At 32.5% G+C, this 24,026-nt stretch overlaps 1 protein-coding gene across 1 annotated transcript in view; it reads right to left on the reverse strand.

The window, feature by feature from the left end:
- Positions 1-11,195: 11,195 nt before the first annotated feature.
- LOC110103673 (protein NRT1/ PTR FAMILY 2.11) overlaps positions 11,196-24,026 on the reverse strand; it is a 22,611-nt gene continuing 9,780 nt past the window's right edge. Inside the window, exon 4 of the mRNA XM_020832474.2 lies at positions 11,196-11,220. Coding sequence (XP_020688133.2) covers positions 11,196-11,220 — 25 coding nt within the window. The remainder of the gene's footprint in view (positions 11,221-24,026) is intronic.

The following is a 24,026-nucleotide window of genomic DNA, read 5'->3' on the forward strand; positions in this document are numbered from 1 at the left end:
CTCTCTCTCTCTCTCTCTATATATATATATATATATATATATATATTTAAATTTTTACAACTTGATACTATAACTTAATTTTTTTTGAAGAAATTTATAGATTAATTTTATTAATAAAAAGAAGATACAAGCTCTAAGTGATAGTTACCATATCACTTTCCTTCTTTAATAAAGAAAAAAATAAAGGAGAAATGTTATTGTAATCTAAACTATTCCAAATGAAATCAGAAGAGCGAGCATAATTAGCACAACAATCGGCTAACTTATTACAATTTCTATTCACAAATTGAAATAAAACTTGGTTGAATTCTCTGAGAAAGGATAGATCTTGTGGCTTTAAAAAAGTATCGTTAGATTCTCCACCTTTCATTATACTTTGAACATACTTTATTGCATTATTTTTATCCCCTTTAATTATATTCCATTTTGCCTCATACACCCATTCTTGAAGAACTTTCTTCAAAGATAGATGACATTAGCTCCAATTCTGAGTAGTCCCAATGTAAGCAACTGAATCAAAAAGAAAACAAAAATCTTCCTTTGGAATCTCTTATAACACCTATTTCTGCCCTATAAGAAGTCTATAAGGAAGCATCAATATTAAGCTTAATCCACTCAGGGGGAGGAGGATATCAAAAAGAAGAAGGCAACTGAGAAAGCTGGTTGGTATCCCAATGATAAAAAATTGGACTAAACTAAAATGAGACAGCAACAAAACTGATTGAGTTCACTGCTACAACAGAGATACCATCCTCTTTTCCACCATGTGTAAGCTTGTTTCTTCTCTTCCAAGAACAAAAAAATAGTAAAGCAGTACGGAATACCAGAGAAAGGATTAGAATTTCATAATAGATTCAATCAATGAAGTTTTTATTCCAGATTAGTAAAAATTTGAAGCCTAAACGCCCATTTACAAAGCATGTCCTTCACCTGAGAAGGAAACATATATCGAACCGCTATATGTTCAAAATTTTCAATAGCTTTGCAACCTCTTGGACAACCATTGTAATTTTGTAATCTTTTGTACATCAAGATTCATTTGAGGGGAAGCTATTGTGGTTTAATCTCCACAAAAATAATTCCACACAATGACAAAGTTTTAGCATCCTCATCCATCTCAAGTTTTTATCTTCATCCTGTTTATCTATTAGCTTTTTTCTGAGATCAAAGTTGCTATTGATTTACCTGAACATTTATTCAATAATTCCAACTGATCACCTTGCAACTTTGAGTGTATCAGAATAGAAGTGATAAGCTCTAATAAATCTAGACCAAAACACTAATTTAGCTTCAAAACATCCCATTTACCATTCCAAATAAATTTCTTAAGACATTTACTGACATTGTTAAATTTTGTAACAATGGTAGGTCACCGATCATTTCTTTTATCTAAAAGTCATACATCTTCCAAGGTACTGATACAGTAGCCATCTGAGACCTTTCATCTCATTATATATTTAGGAAAATTTGTTCCATTAATTATTACCTTCAAAGCAGGAGACATACTGCTTATAACATCAGAATTCTAGATTTCCTTCCCTTATTTATCTAATAAAATCCTTTTGAGTAGACAAGAAGGATTATTAAGATAATTAAAAAAAAAAAACTTAGCCCTTAGGGGTCCCTTATTTGCAGCAACATATTGCACTCCTTGAACACCCATTCTTTTTATTATACATAATTTTTCCCAAGCAACATAATGAAGTCATTTACGTTTACCATTTTTTGCCAAAGAAAATTCCTACACATTCTATCCAAGTCATCCAACACTCCCATAGGGACTAATGAATGCATAGATAAAAATACATTTAGAGAAAGACAAGAAGACTTTATTAGAAGCAACTTTCTAGAAAGAGAGATAAACTGATTACCCCTTGTATTTACTCTGCTATAAGCTTTCTCCAAAAGGTTTTGAAAATCTGAAAGAACTAACCTCCTTAAAGCCAATTTGACTCCAATAGTTAATTTCTTTGAAAACCTTGAAACCTAGCATTTTTGAAAGAGCTACACTCCTCCTTCAGCCAACTGATTTTCCAAACAATAATAGAGGATTTTTGTACATTAATCTTTTGACCCGACCATTTTCTATAATCCTTCGTTATGTTGATTATTTTCTTCACACTCTTTTGTTTTTCCTCAAAAATATTATGATATCGTCTGCATATTGCATATTTGATAATTTCTCTGCATTGGGAGCCACTTTGATACCAATGTTCCTTCCTTTATGAGTAAAAGCTTCAGATAAAAATTGAGTGCACAAAATAAATAGATAAGGAGACAATGGGCATCCTTTACTAAATCCACTTTTGGCCTCTATCCATCTAGAGTTGTTACCATCAACCATAATAGAGAACCTCGGATCTACAACACACTGCATTAATAACTTTAAAATTTTCTTCGAAGTTGACCAACCCATACTATCATAGGCTTGTTCCGCATTAACTTTTATAGCCATTAAACCTTCCTTAGCTTTGGAGAATCAGAACTTATGAATTAACTCTTGAGTAAGTAAAATATGTTCAGATATAGAGCAACCTCTAACAAATACAGTTTGATCTTCGGATATAATCTTTGGAATATTCCAAATCAGCCTATTTGAAGACATTCTTTCCACAATTTTGTAAATGGACAAACAAAGGCTAATTGGTCTAAAGTTGGAAGGATTCAAAGGATTTTTAACCTTAGGGATTAAGACCACTAAAGTAACCTTCCACTCTTCACACATTAAATCAATAGTAAAAACAGATTTGACAGCCTTCCATACATCTTCTTTAAAGATTTACCAATAAAATTTAATGAAATAATAATATGTGATGCCATCCAAACTTGGAGATATATTAGATTCAAGGCAACTAACAACACCTTCCAGCTCTTCCATGGTGAAATCTGGCAATAACAATTATTTAACCTCTCCATTAAGTACATAAGAAGTAGGTGGCCATCCCCTAAGGACACATCTCCTTTCATTCCATTTGTTCTGAAAGAACTCATAAAAAAATTTCTTCAATTTGGCTTTGCCTAGCTGAAGCAAATGCGAATGTAACAAAAAATTTGGAATTGGAGTCTCCTTCTTCAAGCCACTTGACCTTCACCCTTTGTCTCCACCAAGTATCAAGACGTCCAAGTGTAGAATTGAGCTCAAGAATCTTAGACTTTAGCAAACAAGGATTCACATCAGACAATCCTCCTCTATCTGCCTCATCTTCTTGCAAATCTAATATTTCTTTCTTGAGATGCCCTTTTAGAACATTAAGGCTTAAATTTTTTTATTTACTCCAAAAGAATAGAGCCTTCAAAGTCCTTTTGAATTTAAATTTGAGAGATTTAACTTCATTACCTTGAAGAAATTTACCGTAAAATTTAACCACAATCCAAAAAGAGCTGGATAAGAAATCCAAATGTCTTCAAATTTGAGAAGTCTCTTTGTCTAAAAACCAAAAGGAAACATTTTGAGTAGGATAGAACAGTGATCAGACGAAACTCTTGCAATGTGATGAATGGCCACTATTTGAATTAACTTTAGATCTAGAGAGTTAATGAGACATCAGTCCAATCTCTCTAAAATCCGAGCTCCACCTTTCTTATTATTTCACCAAATTAATTTAGGTCCAATTATACCAATATCATGTAAGTAACCTTTGTTCATAAACAAATTCATATCCTGAGGGCCTAGAGAGAATAAAATATTTCTTACCTCCACTTTTTTCCTCTTGAGACAATATGTAATTAAAATCTTCCCCCACCAGAAAAGGAATATTCCTATCTATATAGACTACAAGACTCCTCTACAATAGTCTCATTTTGTAAGTCTCCTTATTGACATAAACCATGGAAACAAACCACACAACTTTGTTAATAAGTTTAATCTCACCCAAAACAAACTGAGAAGAAGCTTCTATCATAAAAAAAATAGCAATATATGTTCTCCAACAAACCATAATACCTCCAGACAAACCTTCAACAGGGAATAGGAAGAAATCCCTACAAGTCGCCAACATTTTATTGAATTCAATTCTATTAATAGAATAAATTTTTGTCTCAACAATCCCAACAAAGAAAAATTTATAGTCTTTGACAAAATTCATCAAATAATAAGATGCTTCATGCTTCCTAGCCCCCCTATAATTCCAAATTACTATTGATATAATTTATGATTAAGATTGGGATTCCTCCCATTCTTACTTCTCTTCATCACTTCCCCTTTTCTCCTTTGTAGAAGAATTTTGTCTTTACCCAAGGATCTATGTTTGGTTTGTAGTTTGAATTTCATAATTCCTGTATCTTCTTCAACCAAACCTGAATCAGATTCTTATATTTTCATTTCTTAAATAAAAATTTCTCCTTCTACCAATGTTCCTTCCAAAGTATTAGACTTCTTAGGAATTTCCTTATTTGCAAAGGAATCAACAATTTTGAACTTGTTCATATTAGATGGTATAGTAAGGACCTCAGAAGTTTTACTTACCACTTTCATGGCTAATGGGGATTTAATAAGATCTGAAGCTTCATCAAATTTATCACAACTGGGAGAACTATATTGTATTTCTATCGTAGCTGGAGTATCCTGATTCACATCCTCCGCTATATTCAGTGGGAATTTATCCTCTATAACCTATGAAGCTTTGATTACTAGTTGATTTTTTTTAACAAAGATAGGTACGGGGCCAGCATTCAAGCTCCTAGATTTGTCTAAATTCTTCTTATTATTTTTGGGTTCACATGAGAAAACTCTTCTCCTCCTCCTATATGTAACATGAACCCATGGTCCATAAGAAGAACCATTGCTCACATCCTCCGGAACAACCTGATTCAATATGGGAACAACTTCCTTCAAACCTAATTTGTCATACAAATTACAATCATAAACATAGTGTCCAACTTTCTCACATTTGTAATAAAATGAGGAATTTTTTTTTCATATTCTTTCTTTTGAAAGAAGCGACTAGCCGATCCTTCCACCCAAACAACTATAGGGAAAATTTTGTTTAGTTCCATTCAAACACAAACTCTAGTATACTCCATTTTACTCCATTGGAACATATTACCATAGATCCATAAAGGAGTTCCTATCATTGAAGAATTTCTCGCCACATTTATTTCATCTCAGCAAAGCAGTGGTAGATGTGGCATCCTCTACCTTATTGAAGAATATAACCCATTTAGAGAATATGGAGAAAATGTATTAGTCCATTTATCCTTGCCAATTGTGTGCACGTTAACATACCAAGAGCCTCCCTCATGAACTTTCTCTATAGCCTCTCTAGTCAAAAATGAGCAAAGAACCCATCCTCATCCAAGAATGGTTATATGATGTTGAGGATCAATGGTTTATGATTTTGATGATAGCAAACATTTTTTAATTCTCTATAATTACCTTATGTGCTAACGTTTCAGGTCCACATGATCATACTGCAAATTGGAACCAGCTCAAGATTGGGTAGACTAGGTCTGAGTCTGTTTGTAATCTTTTTCCTTTGTTGAGTCTGTTGTATTTGCTGTGGGATCTATTGATTTGTATCATGGAAGATTTCCTATTGTTCCCTTTAAGATTTCTATTTCTCGTAATATCGGCTGGAACGATATTTATATCTTCCTAGGTGATCTATCAAAAAATAAAAACTCTAATTAGGGCATCATCATTAAAGCAGCCGTCATTAGCTGATCGGCCGGAACGATACCTGTATCGACCAGGACGATATCCTCAATTCAGAAAAAATTAACCGCCATAATAAGTTAAGGAATTCTTTCTTTTAGGAAATCGGCCAGGATGATATTATATCGTCCAGGCCGATCTAACTCAATTATGCCTAAATTGATCTTATATCTTCAAAAAGCATTAATGGTTGATTGATAAGATCACATCATCTGGGATGATTGCAGGATCGTCCGGGACGATGTCCTGGATGATCTACATCGGACAGCTCGAATTCAGGGAGATGATCAGGACGATTGAAATCAATTTTAAACTAATCGGCCTTGACGATCGTGTTATTGACCAGGACGATGTAAGCAATTTTCTTCTAATCATCCCAAATCATCCCGGGCTGATGAGTTGAATTTGGACTGATCGGCTAGGATGATATACCTATCGTCCTAGACGATAATGTCGACAACTTGCATAAATGAGCTCGTTTTGAGAGCTTCTATTTAAGCTTTGTCAAGGCACTTTTGTAAGTTTCTTTGATATCCATTTTAGCTTCGTTCTTATGGGGGAGACTTGAAGAGAGAGCTTGAAAGGGAGTAAGGAACATGTGAAGTTTGAGAGGGAGAAGATCCTGTGAGGGGGGACTCAAGGGAGTGTGGAGGGGATTCCACACGGTTGCTCCGACAGGCTTGCATCTTAATACCGTCGAATTCAAGGCTTGTCTCGAGGAAAGTTCACCAAAGAAGAAGTTCACTTTGGTGTCAAAGAACCCAGCGACTCCGCCGCACCGGGGAAGGTGGAAGTGATTTTGTAAGCGCTTCTCCGCCTAGCTGTAGGGGCTAAAGGAGAGACACTTGTTTAGAGCAATACTTAGAGGGTGCCTCTAAGGAGTGGACGTAGGTCGAGGTTTGACCGAACCACTATAAATCCGGTGTGTTCTTTTCTTATTATTGCTTCCGCTTTATTTTCTTCCGCACTTGATTTATGTGGTGATTTTTGTTTGATTTTTCTCTTTAGTTTTAAAGTTATCCAATTCACCTCTCTCTTTGTTATCTTTGGGCCAGTTCTATAGGGCTGAACATCCCTAACGCACTTTCAAGTGCCATCAGAGCACTTTCAAGTGGTATCAGAGCTTTACTTTTGATTAGAATAACTTTCAAGTGGTATTAGAGCTGGTTTCAAAAAATAAGTTTTTTAAAGCTTTTGATTTTTGATCCATGGCTAATTTTTCAAATCATACTATTGCGGAAGGTTATTCAATCATGAGACGACCTTTATTTGAAAATATCCCATTTCATTTTTGGAAAATTTGCATGACTATTTTCTTGCAATCGATTGATTTTCGCAATGTGGCATATGATTTTAACTGGTTATTCATCACCGTCATGAATTGTTAATGAAGTTAAAATTGATATTCCTTTTAGTCAATGGAACAGGGAAGAACAACTCAATGCTCAATTGAATGTGAAGTCTTTAAATTTTTTTCCTGTGCTTTAAATTCTGATGATTTTATGTTAGTATCCACTTGCACTATCGGTAAGAAAGTTTGGGATAAATTGCACACCGTATACAAAGGCACTAGTGAAATTAAGCAATCCAAGTTGAATTTGTTAATGCATGATTTTGAATTATTTTCCATGAAACCTTTTGAAACGATCTTTGACATGTATACTAGATTCATTCAACTTGTAAACTCATTGCATACTTTAGGAAAAGATTTTTAAAATTTTGAAAAAGTTAACAAAATTCTTCGATGTTTTCTGGATAAATTTGATTCTAAAGTTGTTGTTATTTGTGAATCTAAAGATTTGAATGTATATTCTTTTGATAATTTGATTGGTTCACTCATTTCCTATGAGCAAGGTTTGGGTCAAAGACTTTTTGATGCAGATGAAATGATTGTTCTACAAGCTGAAGATACGGAAAGAAGAAGCTTAGTTGGTGACGATAGAAATGACTTGTCAAGCAAATCACAAAGCTCACCAAAGCATAAACAAAAGTGAAAAAAAGGTAAAATTGGTAAGGATGTTAATATTTCCTTTGATGTTATTTGTTTTCGATGTAGGAAACCTGGACATATAAAAAATGAGTGCCCTAATTTAAGAACTCTTCCTACAAAAGAAAAGGGCAAGGCGGAGCAAAATTTAAACTGGGGAAAAAATGAAAGGCAAAAAATCTCATGGGCAGATCTTGTTTCTGAAGCATCGGACCAGGAGAGAGATAATGGTTAAAATCTTTTCGTGTTTTTGTGTTGTGTTTTTGTTTTTATATTTTTTTATTTTTATTTTGTGTTTTTGTTTTGTTTATTCTTTGAAAGTTTTTTTTCATGAAATGTTTTTCTCTGATCAACACACACATTCACTTTTCTAAAAAATAAAAAATCTACCTCCTTTTTTTTTTTGAAATCTTTAGTAAGTTGTGATTGACTTCTCTAAAAATAGTCAAAGGAAGGAAACTCATGTTTTTGACTCTCAATCTCTATTTCCTAAAAATATTTAATTATACTTTTGATTTAAAATCTTTTTCATCTTTTAAATTATTTTTTGAAACAATTTTTTAAACTTCCTATTTTTATTTATCGCATAGGAATCTTTTGCAGGGTGTTGAATCTACATCATAATTTTCATAATCAGGAATTTTGATTTTTGTTAATAATATGGGTTTACTTTTGGTTTTTAAGATTTTAGAAAGGTAGCATATTTAAAAAAATTGGCCAATGATGCCAAAAATAAAAGATGCGCAAAGACGCCAAATTGAAAAAAAAAATATAGAATAAACAAAGTGTATCAAAAGATGCGCAGTGTGCTAACCAATTGTCAAGAGGCATAAAATGAGCCCACAAAATTTTATTGCTTACCATTCTTGTACTTCTTAAAAGATTAAGAAAACCCTTGATTCTTTCGATACTTGAGTTTGAAAATCTTGATTCTTGATTCAACAATTCGTGCATTGATCTTCTATTAGATATATTTTATGGAAGGAGTTTTTGAAAAATGATTGTTTCTTTCTCTAATTTATTCCTTGATTTTGATATTGAATTAAAAAGTTTTTGAGCCTTTTTAAAAAAACTTGAGCTTGGATTAACAAATTCTGAATTTCCAACCTCTTCTGGGCTATACGTTGTCAATATAATTCTACTAAGTTTTTGATTAAAACTATAAGAGGTAAATTTCCCATTTTAAGATTATTTTTTTTCACTAGATCAAGGAATGTTTTTGTCTTTTGTTCATTTTTTTTTGTTTGTGCCTCCTCTCTTTTTAATAATGTCAAAGGGGGAGAACTTAATGTTGAATTTGTATCTTTTTTTTTTCAAAAAAATTAAAAACAACAAAAATATTTTTTTTATCTCCCCTATTTTTTAAAAGCGTTATTCTAGTAAGGGGGAGATTATGAGAAATTGTTTTTTTTTAATTCAAATTGAATTGTTTGCCATCATCAAAAAGGGAGAGATTGTTGCGGATCAATGGTTTATGATTTTAATGATAGCAAACATTTTTTAATTCTCTTCGATTTCCTTATGTGCTAACGTTTCAGGCCCACACGATCAGACTATAATTTGGAACCAGCTAAAGATTAGGTAGACTAGGTCTGAGTCTGTTTGTAATCTTTTTCCTTTCTTGAGTCTATTGTATTTGGTGTGGGATCTGTTGATTTGTATCTTGGAATATTTCTTATTGTTCCCTGTAAGATTTCTATTTTTGGTAATATCGGTCGGGTTGATATTTATATCATCCTGGACGATCTGTCTTAAAATAGAAATTCTAATTAGGGCATCCTCATTAAGGAAGCCGTCATTAACTGATTTGTCTGGACGATTGTCTCAATTCAGAAAGAATCAATCACCATAATAAGTTTAGGAATTCTTTATTTCAGGAAATTGTCCAGGACGATATTTATATCGTCCAGGCCGATCTAACTCAATTATGCCTAAATTGATCTAGTATCTTTGGAAAGCATTAATGGTTAATTGATACGATCACATTGTCCGGGATGATCGCAGGATCGGCCGGGACGATGTCCTGGATAATCTACATCAGACAGCTCGAATTCAAGGTGATGATCAGGACGATTGAAATCAGTTTTAAACTAATCAGCCAGGATGATCGTGTTATCGGCCAGGAAGATGTAACCAATTTTCTTATGATCGTCCCAAATCGTCCCGGGCTAATAAGCTGAATTTGTACTGATTGGCTAGGATGATATACCTATCATACTGGATGATAATGTCGGCATCTTGCATTAATGAGCTCATTTTGAGAGCTTCTATTTAAGCTTTGTTGAGGAACTTTTGTAAGTGTCTTTGGCAGCCATTGTAGCTTCGTTCTTGTGGGGGAGACCTGAAGTGAGAACTTGAAAGGGAGTGAGGAACGGGTGAAGTCTGAGAGGGAGAAGATCTTGTGAGGGGGGGACTCAAGGGAGTGTGGAGGGGATTCCACACGGTTGCTCCGGCAGGCTTGCATCTTAATACCGTCATATTCAAGGCTTGTCTCGAGGAAAGTTCACCAAAGAAGAAGTTCACTTTGGTGTCAAAGGACCTGGTGACTCCGCCGCACCGGGAAAGGTGGAAGTGATTTTGTAAGGGCTTCTCCGCCTAGCTGTGGGGGCTAAATGAGAGACACTTGTTTAGTGCAATACTTGGAGGGTGCCTCCAAGGAGTGGACGTAGGTCAAGGTTTGACCGAACCACTATAAATCCGGTGTGTTCTTTTCTTATTATTGCTTTCGCATTATTTTCTTCCGCACTTGATTTCTGTGGTGATTTTGGTTTGAGTTTTCTTTTTGGTTTTAAAGTTATCCAATTCACCTCTCTCTTTGTTAGCCTTGGGCCAGTTCTATAGGGCTTATCCCCTAACGCACTTTCAAGTGCCATCAGAGCACTTTTAAGTGGTATCAGAGCTTTACTTTTGAATAGAATAACTTTCATATGAAACTTCCTAAATTGAACCCACCATCGGTGTAACTCATTGGCAATCACATGAATTGGGACATCCTTCCCAAAAACCTTTACTATAATAGATAATTGTAGCTTTTTCGTTTCTATCCTCATAAAGCATAGATTCCTCCATGTTAAAATTAACTCTAATATTTGAACGCTTCATCCATGGGTTGTTGATAGATTGCAGAGGAATAGAGCATTATTTCGACTTCACTTCAGAAATCTTATACAAACTTCCTTCTAGAACAATAACACAAGCATTAAAAGGATTTTCTTTTCCCAGATTGGTTTCCAACTCATCCTTCTCTAGACAAAAAAGGTTTGCGAGTATTGTTAATAAGCCTATTAGCAATCAACTTCATACTAGAGGATGAAGAAGTTTCAAAATCATTCAAAGCTTTATTTGAAATTGATCCTATAGAAGGATGCGGAGATTTATTTCATTTCATTCATAAATCCTTTACCTTTACCAGGTACATGAGGATATTTTGATCATAAAACCATAGAGGGTTCATTGATCTTCAATGTAACATTAAATGATCTGTTACAAACATCGTTATTACCAAAAGTATTGGGATTGGATGAAGAAATACGACAACAAGTAGTAGATGCCACCTCATCCACCGTCATCGACATGAACTCTGCCAAAATAGCATAAGCAAATTTTCTTAAAAAAATAAGTTTCTCTCTCTAAGTTACTGGGAGCTTTTTTCTCTAAGTTTCTTAGAAAATAATTGTAACTTAATCTAGCTATACAAATATCTAAAACATTTACATCCTTAAATGTGCATTTTCCTTTACATTATTTTTTAGGTACATTATGCTTATGCAGGAATAGAAAGGAGCAATTATAAAAATGTACATATTAAATGGAGATGTGTGAGCCGATATATATATATATATATATTGAAAAGAAATTAGCATGACTCTGAATTTTACGTAGATCTCTTGTGCACCAACAAAATGGAGATATGACATCCATATTTTAGAAAGTAAATACACAAAAATGAGAACCCTCTAGGAAAGACAATACAAGAAAATAAAATCAAATCTTTGGCCTAGCCTAGGCTAGAGTTGGTTGTCCTAGTAAAGTATATAAGTATGTGTAGAGGATTAAGAGTGGCTTGGATAGTTCCTTAATTTTTTTTAGTTTAAAATTGATTATAATTGATTTGGTTTGTTTAAGGTATTTAGGGTGCTTTGAATTTAAGTATTTAATGATTTAGATATTTTAAATTTTATTTTAAATAGAATTTTAATTGTCGTAATTTTTAATTTTAGATTTTATAGAACATAGCACTAAATTACTTCTAAGTGCCAGAAGAAATTAATTAGCAAGTCCTAGACTTATATTTGTAATTCTACTAGTTCTCCGAAACTAGGGTAGATGGACAGTATAGAATCTTCCATTTTAATTAAGTATTTTAGTAGTTTTTTTTTTTTGAAGAAGTGCATAAGTATTTTGGTAGTTAAATCTTGAAATTTAATGCACATTTGTCCAACTAAAAGGAATCAAGCATAAGGCTATAGATTTTGTAACGTTTAAGTATTTTATCAATAATTTTAAATTAATTGGTAACATTTATTACTCATTTATCAAGATTACAAACTAATATTTAAATTCCATTAAATTCATTCATGGTGTTGACACAACGGGTATGAGGACGAATGCCTCAAGATACGTAGCCCTGTATCTCGATGTAGTTCAGCCTAAAAATATTATTAATAGAGTGTTCATTATTTTTTTTACTATTATTATCTAATTTAATTCTTTTGGTTAATGATTTATTAACATTTTAATGATTTATTGATTTTATTGAAAATTTTATTGTATTTAATGTTTGACAAATTTTAAACTTATTAATTTACTGTTGTTTATGAAATTTTTATACATTTTATAAATTATAGATTAAATTATTACTTGAATGCCTTTGAATTTTTTTTAATTTAAAAAATTTAAAAATTATTTAAGGATTTTATATGTTTATGTTATTTACCTAGAATTAAATTTTACCAAATAATTGACTTTTTGATTTATAGTGATTTTAAAATTTTTATATCTTTCAAAAATATATGATGTGATTATGAATTCAATACTTTTGAGTTAGTTAATTTGGATATCTCTAGATTTATTTATGAATTTTACATGCTTAATGTATTTTTAAATATTAGGTTTGACTAAATATTTAACTTTTTAATTTACAATGATTTTTTAAATTTCTTTCTTTTTCAAAAATACTAGAACTAGAGATGAGCCCAATACCTTTGAGTTTACTGGATTTGAAGTTTTATATGATTAGTTATGAATTTCATAAACATGATGCATTTTATGTATTAAGATTAACCCAAATATTGAATTTTTGATCTATAGTGAATTTTTTATTTTTATAAACACTAGACTTTGAGATGACTCAAATGCCTTTTAGTTTGTTTCATTTGGAATTTTGTATAATTAGTTATGCTTTTTTGAAGTTTAGAAATTTAATTGATTTTTTTTAATTAATTAATTTGGTCCAAACCTCTTAAAATTTTCCCCAAATGTCAGGAATGACTCTAGGTGATGATTTCAAGTGATTGAAATTATTGAGTGTGAGTGTGTGTGTGTGTATATATATATATATATATATACATACATACATACATATATAAATATATAATTTAATGAATTCTTATATTTTTTAAATTAAATTATTTTTTTAGGTGAATTTTTAAGTAACGTTTATTTTTCTTTTGTTAAGATTTTAATTATAAAAAATTTTATTTTAAATCTAACTTTTGGATTTGTTATAAATTTATTGAGAATTATGATAGATTTTGGATCGATTATGTACTTGAATCTTGTGTTCACTTAATAAGATACCAAATTACCTCTAAATGAAGTGAGATTTGAAATATAGATATATGAGTATATTTGCTTTAAACCCATTGAATTTAGGCTTGTCAATGTTCTCATAGGTTTCAAAACTAATCATTAAAGCTAAATGCATTTATAGCTTTGATAATTTATTACAGGATTTCTATTCATTAGAATTGTGTGAAATTAGTTACTAACTAACTCTTGTACAAATATAAACACACCACAGAAAAATTACAAGAAAATTATAAATATTTTAAGAGTTATGAATTTTGAAATTTGTAGGTCCAAACTAGACCCTTAACTTTGGAAATTCAAATCATAAAAATCAAGAACTCACCATTACCAAACAAAATTATAGGAGAGGAAAAACATGCTAAAAAATCAAAACTCCTAAATCATGCTCAATTTGACTACTGAATATTTGGAATATCAAGAAAATATTCATGCAAACATCTCTTATTTTCTTATGATACAATGATCAAATTACCTTGAAAATCTTTTCAAAAAATAGTAGAGCTGAAGCCATTTCCAAAGAGCCCAATAACACTCAAGTTGGTGGACATTTTTGTTTTAAATGATTTATTGAAGTTATATGCATTTAATTGGATTAAATAATGTAACGATCAACACCTTATTTAATCAATCGTTGGCAGTGATTGATTTTGTGGTGCCACACCGCCGCCACCGAAGAAAGTGTGGTAGCATTCAATTCATAAGTTATCCTCATCAGCAATCAGATCCAGTCGTCATTTCTATCATGGGAGGAACAGATGATCTGGATATGGCCACGTAGCATGCATAATATTAGAACATATTTACGTTCAAAACTTAGAGACATCATGTACAGTCCTATTTATCTGGGTTGTTTGATTGGCCGATCGGATGACTTATATTAAATTTGATTTGTTAAATTCAATTTGAACTAAATTTTTAAATGCTTATAACTTTTGATCCAACTGTCCAAATTAAATAAAATTTGAAATAGATGATACTCCAACCATTAAAAGCTTTGGGTAAATTGAATTTATATTTAAAACTTCAAGTGAAAATATTTCACTAACCAGTTAATGGATTTAAAAGATCTTGGACTCTAAGGATTATTTGAAAGATCCTCTTCAAGTTTCTAAAACGATTTGAGGAGTGATGATTTCCACTAGACCATCAGATGGATTGAGATTATCCTTTCTCTCCTTCTCTCTCTCTCTCTCTCTCTCTCTGGGGTTTTCTTGAATGGTGGGTGACAGGCAAAAGCTATGGAGGTGTTGGGGATCCTTCTATGAGGATTGAGACTGACTTTGATCAACCCCTTTTCTAAGGGAAGAGCTAGTACTTTTAGGAGAGAAAATGAGATGGAGTGCTTGGATCTTTCCACTTGAGTCAAGGTCAACAACCTTTTCAGTTAGGGACTTACCAACAGGATCTAAGGGAAGGTTCTACAGAGTTTGAAAGCACATGGCTTGTTGTTTAGGGGGTTATGGTTGAACCTTTTATTAGGGAGACTATTTTAGGGAATCTTACTATATTAGTAGCTGAGGTGGCGTAAGCTTAACATAATCAATAGAGTGAATGTTCTAGAGCATATTCAAACCTTTGGTTGGGTCCAATTTTGGGTGGATCAAGAATGAGCCAAAGAAAGTGGATTCTGGGTGGCTCGGTTAACCACAAAATATTGACCCAAGTTAAAACATGGATTGGGCTTCATGGGTCATGTACATTGGGTACATACACACTTGCTATAGTCATTTAGGGAATTTAATTTTTTAAGTGTCGGTTTTGGCTCAAAAAATTCCCTTTTGGTGCCCTTGCTTCAACCTAAATGGTTAAACCATGTGGTCCCATGAGCTTAAATATTTTTGGATGACTCATGGGGATCCAATGAGTTGTCCCTTAGATTTTAGTTCAATTGTGTTGTCAAAATTTAGAGTTTAAAATATTTAAAGTGTGTATGGTATGTTTTAGTCAACCATGATTAACTTGGTCAACCATGTTTGATTAGGGGTCAATGGTGGGTCAAACTAGTTCAAATTATATTTTAGATATGTTGGAAGTGGTCCCATGTAATGGGAATGCCATTTAGTCCAAAATGCATGTTTAATTGCTAAAATGTCCGTTTGGTCAACCTAGATTGACTTGGTCAACCTTGATTCAAAGCACTGTAAATGATGTTTATAATTTGTTGGAGGTGGTCTCAAGATTTTTTGGGGTTTCCTTGCATGCAAATTGGTTTAAAGGGATAAAAGGACAATTTGGTCAACATAGGTTGACATGGCAAATTGGTTGACCGAGGCTTGAGATTTAGTTCAATGCATTCCAAATCATATTTTGGATATGGTGGAGAAAGTTGCATGGCTTGATTTGATTGAGCCATACTGAGGTTTAAACAAGATCTATCTTTTCTAATTTAGGTTTTTAGCGTGTTATGGTCAACCAAAGTTCAACACTAGTTTAATGCATCATGCTAATGATGATGATCATGATCAATGATTTTGGAGAGGCTTCCAACACTGGTTTAATGCATCATACTTTTCTTACTAATTTTGATCATTTACGAGCTCTTTCACTTTTGAGTATTTAATGGAGTTAACCATAAATTTCTCCTTATAATATTTAAGATAGAGGAATGATTTCCATTAAGAAGAATGAATCAAGTACTTTCTCATAGAAATTTAAAACCAAGTTCAAAAATAAAATTCAGATTAAAGGATTTAATTTTGATTTTTTTTTTAAATTTTTTTTAAGATTTAGATCAGGACCCAGTCTAAAGATTTAAAACCAGAGGAGGTTATTGAAGCATTATTTTTTTTATAATAATGTATTTTAGGAGAAAATTTTCATATTTTATAACTATGAATTTATGCCTCTAGAATTTGCTACACACCTTTCTTTAATCAAGATTACCACAACATACATTTTAAATCATTATTCATTTTATAACTTCATAGATAAATGTTGTAACATGAATAATATTCTTTGTGTGGAATAACTAATTTCAAATCTCTAGAATGAGGAACCCATAACCTATTCTTATGTAGATAGCACCAGAAGTGGATACTTGTAATTTTTATTTCTTAATGAATTTAAAATAGTCAATTAACTTCGAATATTACATAGCTAGCTTATAAGCTTCTTTAATATTTTCTTGTAGAGGTGATTATATAATCTTGCTGGAAAAATTCTTTTTTCTAGTAGTCTATCATGGTTGAGTAGCTATCAAATCATTCTCAATCAAACAGGCTCGCTCCACATACTCAAAGAAATCAAAAACTTGAAATGGAACTAATATTTATCTTATATTGTCCCCCAATCCCCTTTGAAATCTATAGAATTTTTCCTTAGGAGTGTTAATCAACTATAGAGCATACTTGAAGTAGTAAATTTTATCTCATAATGCATAATGATCCTACTCCCATGAATTAACCTCAAGAATGTCTTCTATTTTTGGTGAAGTATAAAAGTACAAATCAGACTAGAGAAATATTTAAAAACTCATCTATGCTAATTAGAGAATTCAATCTCCCTTAAATTATTTTTTCCTACTGGTCCATCCACCAATGCTAAACTCTTCGTCCAATAAAAAATTTCCAATGGTACTTTCCTCTCAGGAGGATACTACATACCATAAAAATTCTTCTCTAATCTCCTCAGTTACTCTTCCGCTACTCTAATAGTTAAACTAATCAATCATTCAAGTCGCAACCCAATTTGAAATTTTAAGTTATAGATTTAATCATTAACTTTTAATTATTGAAGTTAATAATTGAGTTTTAATATTAAAATTGTACTTTCAATAGTTCCTCATCCCATGTAATAACTCTTATATTTTATCCTTTTTAGTTTATGTTTAAGATTGTATTTTTAATCTTATTCTTTCATTGATATCAATTTTTGAATTTACTCATCTTTTTCTTTTCATTATTTTCTTTTTTTCCTCTTTTTCTTTTTTTTTTCTCTTCTTTTTGACAACTATTTTTTTTCCTTTTCTATAGTACATAATTAATGAAATTCATATCAGCTTCAGCTTTAAATCTTCATACAATATAAATGATTTTAATGTAAGGACTTGATGAGGATACTAATTTTATCTTAAGGTTAGACATGATTTCAAATTTTAATTTACTCATATCTAATTTGTAATACTAATTATTCATCTTACAATTTTAAAAATTAATTTTATAAAGGTATAGCTTGTAAACTTAAATTATTATAATAGCTTGAATGAGTTAAGTATTAGCTTTTCCAACCTATAAAATATTAAAAAAGTTTATTTAAACTAAGATCTAGCGTTTTATTAATATCCTAATTTTACATAATTTTTATAAGGGTTAATTATAAAATAAAAAAATAAAAATAGTTGGTGGACAATAATAATTTAAGCATGATGGGAATTTGCTAATATGTAAATAAAAGAAATAAATAAATAATACATTCACATGCTTTCATAAGAATGATAAAATGTGCATAAAATATATGTTGAACACAAAACATGACATAACATAAGGGGTACTAACATTACATATATATGTGCTACCTCCTAGAAGCAATGCAAAGTTTATAAGTCTTTAGACAGACTTGCCCATATTTTCTATTTGGCTAAGATGGATGATTGTGACTCTTCAATTAGGTCTCATGATATATGCTTCCTTCTCCATAGGATTAACATCAATGTTACTCGGTAAGGATTTCGTGAGCCTCCTACTTACAGAAATTGTAAGCTGACATAATTGAGTTTCCAAGTTTTTAATTGAAGCAGTTTGGTTTTGTAATTGATTTACCAACTGTACGACTGCATCACCTAGTATTATCTTTCTAGTTTCATACTGATTGTCTTGATTAGTCCTAGAAGGTTAGCTGGTTTTGGATTTTTATTAGCTTGATTTTTATTATTCAAATTTTATTATTGGTTATTTTGACTAGAATTCCATTGTTTTTCACTATTATTATTTGATCAACTAAATTAGAGTGATTCTTACATTCTATATTATATGTATTTAAATAGAGATTACTTTTTCTTTCATTCAAATTTATATTTTCAATTCATTATATATCATTATCTTTCATTACTCTTTTATCTCGCAAATGTAAAGTCAAATCAAAATTTAAGGTTAAAGTGTTCAACTTATTTTATATTGCTATAACTTGCGCAGTAAAATGGATAAAGAATCATTTTCATAGACTCTTGCCACTGTTTTAGGATTCACCTTATCAGCAGGTCACCAAAACCTTATGCTTCCTCTAACTCTTTCGTTGCCGCTCGACTTCTCTTCTTTGGTTCCCTGTCGCAGTTCGACTTCGTTGCTTCAAAGGAGGAGTTAAGGCCGCACAAGACGCTTGATCCACTCCGTCATTACTGCTCAACTTCATAGCTTTGGAGGCAAAGAAATTGGTTTGGTTTCTTCTTTTGATATTTTATTATTATTCAACTTCAAAAGGAGTAGAGATTGCATGATTTGCTCCCTCGGGTCCTTTCTGATGTTCAACTTTGTTCCTTCACAGGAGAGAGAGATTGCTCGAGTCAATTCCTTGGCTCCTTCTTGTTGTCTGACTTCTGCTTTCGGGAGGAATAAAGATTGCATGGGTAGCTCCTTTGGTTCCTTAGTGGCTGTCCGACTTTGCTCATTCGACTCCACCCATTATTGCTATTTTCCATCCTTGTTTTGTAGAAGGTAGAGAGATAAAATAAGTTTTTTCTTCGACTTCCTCTACTACTATTTTACTGTGCTCATTAAATGATGAACTTGATCATGCCAGAGCAGACTCCACTCAAAAGTTTCATTCTTATGTATATTATAGTATATAATATTATTTATAAAATATATATAGTATGATATATCTTTATCATAATATATTATATTATTATTTACATATTATTATATATCTAAAAAAAATGAAGAGAATTAAAAAAAATCTTTCAAGCAAATGTTGAAGACCCCAGGCTATTGTACCTTAGGTTCGGCAAGGATGGTTTAGAATTCGTAGACCCACGCCGTGATCTTAGATCTTGGAGGATGGTTTTAAAATTTTAAAGCCCCCACAACATTGATCTTAGATCTAGGTGGGATGAAATAAAATTTGAAGATCCAAGCAGTCGATCTTAGATCTGAGTACGATGGTTTTAATTCGAAGACCCTACGCCATTGACCGTAGGTCCGAGTAGGAAGAAATGATGGCAATGCCATCCCGATTTCTCCCTCAATAGGGACGAGATGCCAGAAGGCTGTCGAAATTTCCTCAAAATTTAGAGAGGAATTTAATTTAAATGTTGATATGACTAAAATGTTAAATTGATTTTAAAATATTACTTAACTAACTTATTTAGTTAAAGTTTATATTTAATAAGAAATAATTGATTAAGATCAATAAAAAAATAATTAACTAATTAAAATCTTTAAAGTTTCCAATATTGCCAAATGTATGAGAGTGGAGAACTTAAGAATACTCATTCTCCTCTAGTCCCTCTAATTCTAAATATTTCCTTCTTTTAAAAGTCCTTTGCAATCATCAGTAGGAATACAATTACTTGAATTGTTACTAAGAGAATATTATCAAAAGTTTTGATAAGAATAAAGGGGCAAGTGTATTCTCCATTTGATTTTATCTTACTTCTCATCATTCTCTCAAATATCATACCCATGAATGAGAGTTGCTTGGATGTTATCATTATATTCTAAAGATTATTTTGAAAAGCTACAAATATCTTCAAAATGAGATTGTTTCATTCATCTCTAAATAAGATGTCTTCTTAAGAGATTCTAATGCAAATAACATTAAGTGGAAGACTTTAAATTATTGTAATATTTCAAATGATATCTCTTTTGAAGTGTTAGAAATCTCTAACTATCAAAACATTACCTCTCTACCTTCAGTTGATGAAATAATAAGACTTGCAACAAATTATCTCATTAATTGATTTCTAAAAATTAATTAAATAATTAAAATTAGTTGGTTAATATTACATCTAAGAGCATTTTTAAATAAAAATATAAATTTGAGAGTATTTAAAATACAAGAGTTTTTTGTAAATTCAAGAGTTTTATAAAACGTAAAGTAATTTAAATATAAAAGCATTTTAAAATCTGTGTTAAAATTCGAAAGCATTTTAATAAATCAATTGGAGCAATTTCAAAATAAAATACAATAAATAAAAAGAAGGGGGGGAGGGGAGAGAGAGAGATAGGTTTCACTAATTAACATATGCAACATTGATTTCTAGCTCTCCAAAACTCTCAATCTTCCCAAATCCCTTGTACAAGCTCCCACAAACTTTACAACCTCTCAAAAACAAAATCTCTCAAACTTTCTTAAGCAAAAAAACTCAAGCCCAACCGTTGCAAGCTCTCCAAAGTCCCTCTTGTATGAGTTCATGCCACTATCTTTTGGGCTTTATGCTCTGCAACTGTAAGCCTCAACCACTACAACCACTGGATACAAAAACTTACAAACAAACAAATGAAGAGTCAGTACATCATAAATAAATTATATGAATGCTGATAAATTTGGCTACTATAGGTATAATAGAGTACTGGAAAGCAAGAAAAGCCAAGTATGAAAAGCTAGTAGAGCAATAGTGCTAGAGCGCTAAAAAATAGGTAGAATAGTGGACTACTGCAGTAGGAGAAAGACTACAAGCACAAAACAACTAAGATATTAATACTAGTGTCAAACCTCTTAAAACACTCATATTAACTAAACAAACACACAATCAAATTCAATAACCTATGGGCAGCCTTATTTATAAGAACTTGGTTGTAATACCCACTACCCTGGTACTTTGGTAGGAAAGTCGTATGCCTGACCTTAGGTGAAAGTTTTAGTTTAAAATTAACCTAACATTAACCCCTTATTAAAACACTGGATACTTCTAATAGATGTCATAAGTTGGACCTCGGAGGAAAAATGTTTTTAGGTGATAATTATAGAAACTTGTTAAATGTGAATTAGGTTATTTGACCTAAGCTTATATCCCAGCGGCTAACCAAGAGGGGGGGGGGGGGGGAATTGGTAAATTAAAATTTTACCTCTTAAATATTTTAAACCGATAAAAACTTTAATGAATTTTTAAAAAAAGATTTTTTTCAACCACAAATTGACAGAAACAGTAAAGTAAAAAAGCAGCGAAAAATAAAAAGACATAAGATTTATAGTGGTTCGGTCAAACACGACCTACATCAACTCCCTGAAGTCTCCCACTTCAGGTATTGCACTATTACTACTTAGTGTTTCTCGTTTTGCTCCCACAGCAAGGCGGAGAAGCCTTCACAAAAACTCTCTTCCACCACTACCCGGTGTGGCAGAGAAATGCCGTCCTTTTACACCCTCCAAGTGTAGGCAGAGTACCTCCCGCTGTTCGCACTCTCCAAGTGCAGGCAAAGAACCTCCAACTGTTCACACTCTCCATGTGCAGGAAGAGAATCTCTTGCTGTTTACACTCTCCTAAGTGCAGGCAGAGAACCCTTCAGCTGTTCACACTCTCCAAGTATAGGCAGAGAACCCTTCATCCTTTCACATTCCTCAAGTGCAGGCAAAGAAACCTTCATCCTTTTACACTTCTCAAGTTTTGACAGAGAATTGATTCTCGTTGAACAGATCTTCTCATGAGAAATCTGCAAGGAAAAGAGAAAAGAGTGACATAATCTTAATTATCAAGCAACGATCCTTACCTTTGAGTACCAAGTGAATCCTTCACGCTCCAGTATTAAGAATCTTCCTTCAAACACTCTCTCACACTCTATGCTTCAATGTTCCTTTAGTTTGCACGAAGACTAATTGACAAAAGGATTACGATATAGTTTTAAGTGGACCTTTTATATGAAAGACACGAAAAACCGTCCAAAAACTATTATATTTCAAATCTCTACATACTCGATCATCCCGTACGATTGTAATTCGTACGGACAAAGGGATTACTTCACTCTTTTCCTTCTTCCTTCTAGATTCTTGTGAGAAGATCTGTCAAGGAGATCCGGTTCTCTGCCGACACTTGGAGAGTGTAATAGCTGAAGGGTTCGCTGCCTACACTTAGAGAGTGTGAATAGCTGAAGTGTTTGCTGCCTAAACTTGGAGAGTGTGAACAGCCAAAGAGTTCGCTGCCTACACTTGGAGAGTGTGAACAACCGAAGGGTTCTCTGCCCACACTAGGAGAGTGTGAAAGGACGACGGTTCTCTTCCAACACTAGGGATAGTGTGAAAGGACGGACGGTTCTCTGCCAACACTGGGGATTATGTAAAAGGACGACGATTCTCTGCCGCACCGGGTAGTGGTGAAAAGAGTGTGTTGTAAAGGCTTCTCCGCCTTGCTGTGGGTGATAAAGGAGAGTCACTATTGGTATGAGTGCAATACTCAGAGGGTACCTCTGAGGAGTGGATGTAGGTCTGGTTTTAGACCGAACCACTATAAATCTGGTGTCATTTACTTTACTGTTTTTACGTTTACACATTTTATTTTTTAATTTTAAGAACTCTGTGGTTGAAAAACATTTTCTAGAAAAACTCAAAAGAAAAATTTTCATTTCGGTTCAACTTAAATTCAAAGAGGGATTAAAATTTTTAAACTACCAATTCACCCCCCCTCTTGATAGCCTTGGGACATTAACTTAGGCTTAACAACCTAATTACTAGACTCAACAAGTGGTATCAGAGCATCATTTCAAAATCATAAGTTTGAACTACTTTTTGATTAACGTAGATGGCTACATTCGGAAACTGAAACACCTGAGGTTTACTCTATCACTAGACCTCTACTGTTTGACAATATTCCTTTTGATTTTTGGAAAACACGCATGTCTACTTTCTTACAGTCACTTGATTATCGCATGTGGATGCTAGTCCAGGAAGGTTACACAAAACCAACTAGATTAGTTGATGGAATTAGGGTAGAAACACCTTTTGCAGATTGGACTATAGAAGAACGTGACTTAGCACAACTAAATGCCAAATGTCTAAATAGTTTCTTTTGTGCTTTAAAATCTGAAGACTACATGCGAGTTTCCACTTGTAAAAGCAGAAAAGACATATGGGATAGACTTTGTATAACTTATGAAGGGACAAATGAGGTTAAGCAATCAAGACTCAATATCTTGTTACATGACTACGAATTATTTCGCATGAAACCTAATGAATCTATATCTGACATGTACACAAGATTCACTAAAATTGTCACCTCTTTGCATGCACTTGGTAGGGAATTAACTAATGCTGAAATGATCAATAAGATTCTTCGTTGTTTACCTACTGCATACGATGCTAAAATTACTGCAATTACAGAGTCAAAAGATCTGAACATTTATTCTATTGACAATCTTCTTGGTTCACTCATTGCTTACGAGCAAGGAGTAAGTCAAAGAAAGATTGATGCAGGTGAACCAAGAAAGGAAAAGAATCTTGCATTAAATGTGGAAGAGTAAGAAAGTGAACACTCACAACCTGAGGATGAAGACGATATAGCACTGATGACTAGACAATTCAGAAGCTTTTTAAAGAGGAAGCAGAAGAGACGCCAGCAATGGAATAGAGGTAAGTATAACAAAAATGGCAGGGTTTCTAATGAAGTGATTTGTTATGAATGCAGGAAACCAGATCATATCAAGACTGATT

This window comes from Dendrobium catenatum, unplaced genomic scaffold, assembly GCF_001605985.2.
Source record: "Dendrobium catenatum unplaced genomic scaffold, ASM160598v2 fragScaff_scaffold_1463, whole genome shotgun sequence".
NCBI lineage: Eukaryota > Viridiplantae > Streptophyta > Magnoliopsida > Asparagales > Orchidaceae > Dendrobium > Dendrobium catenatum.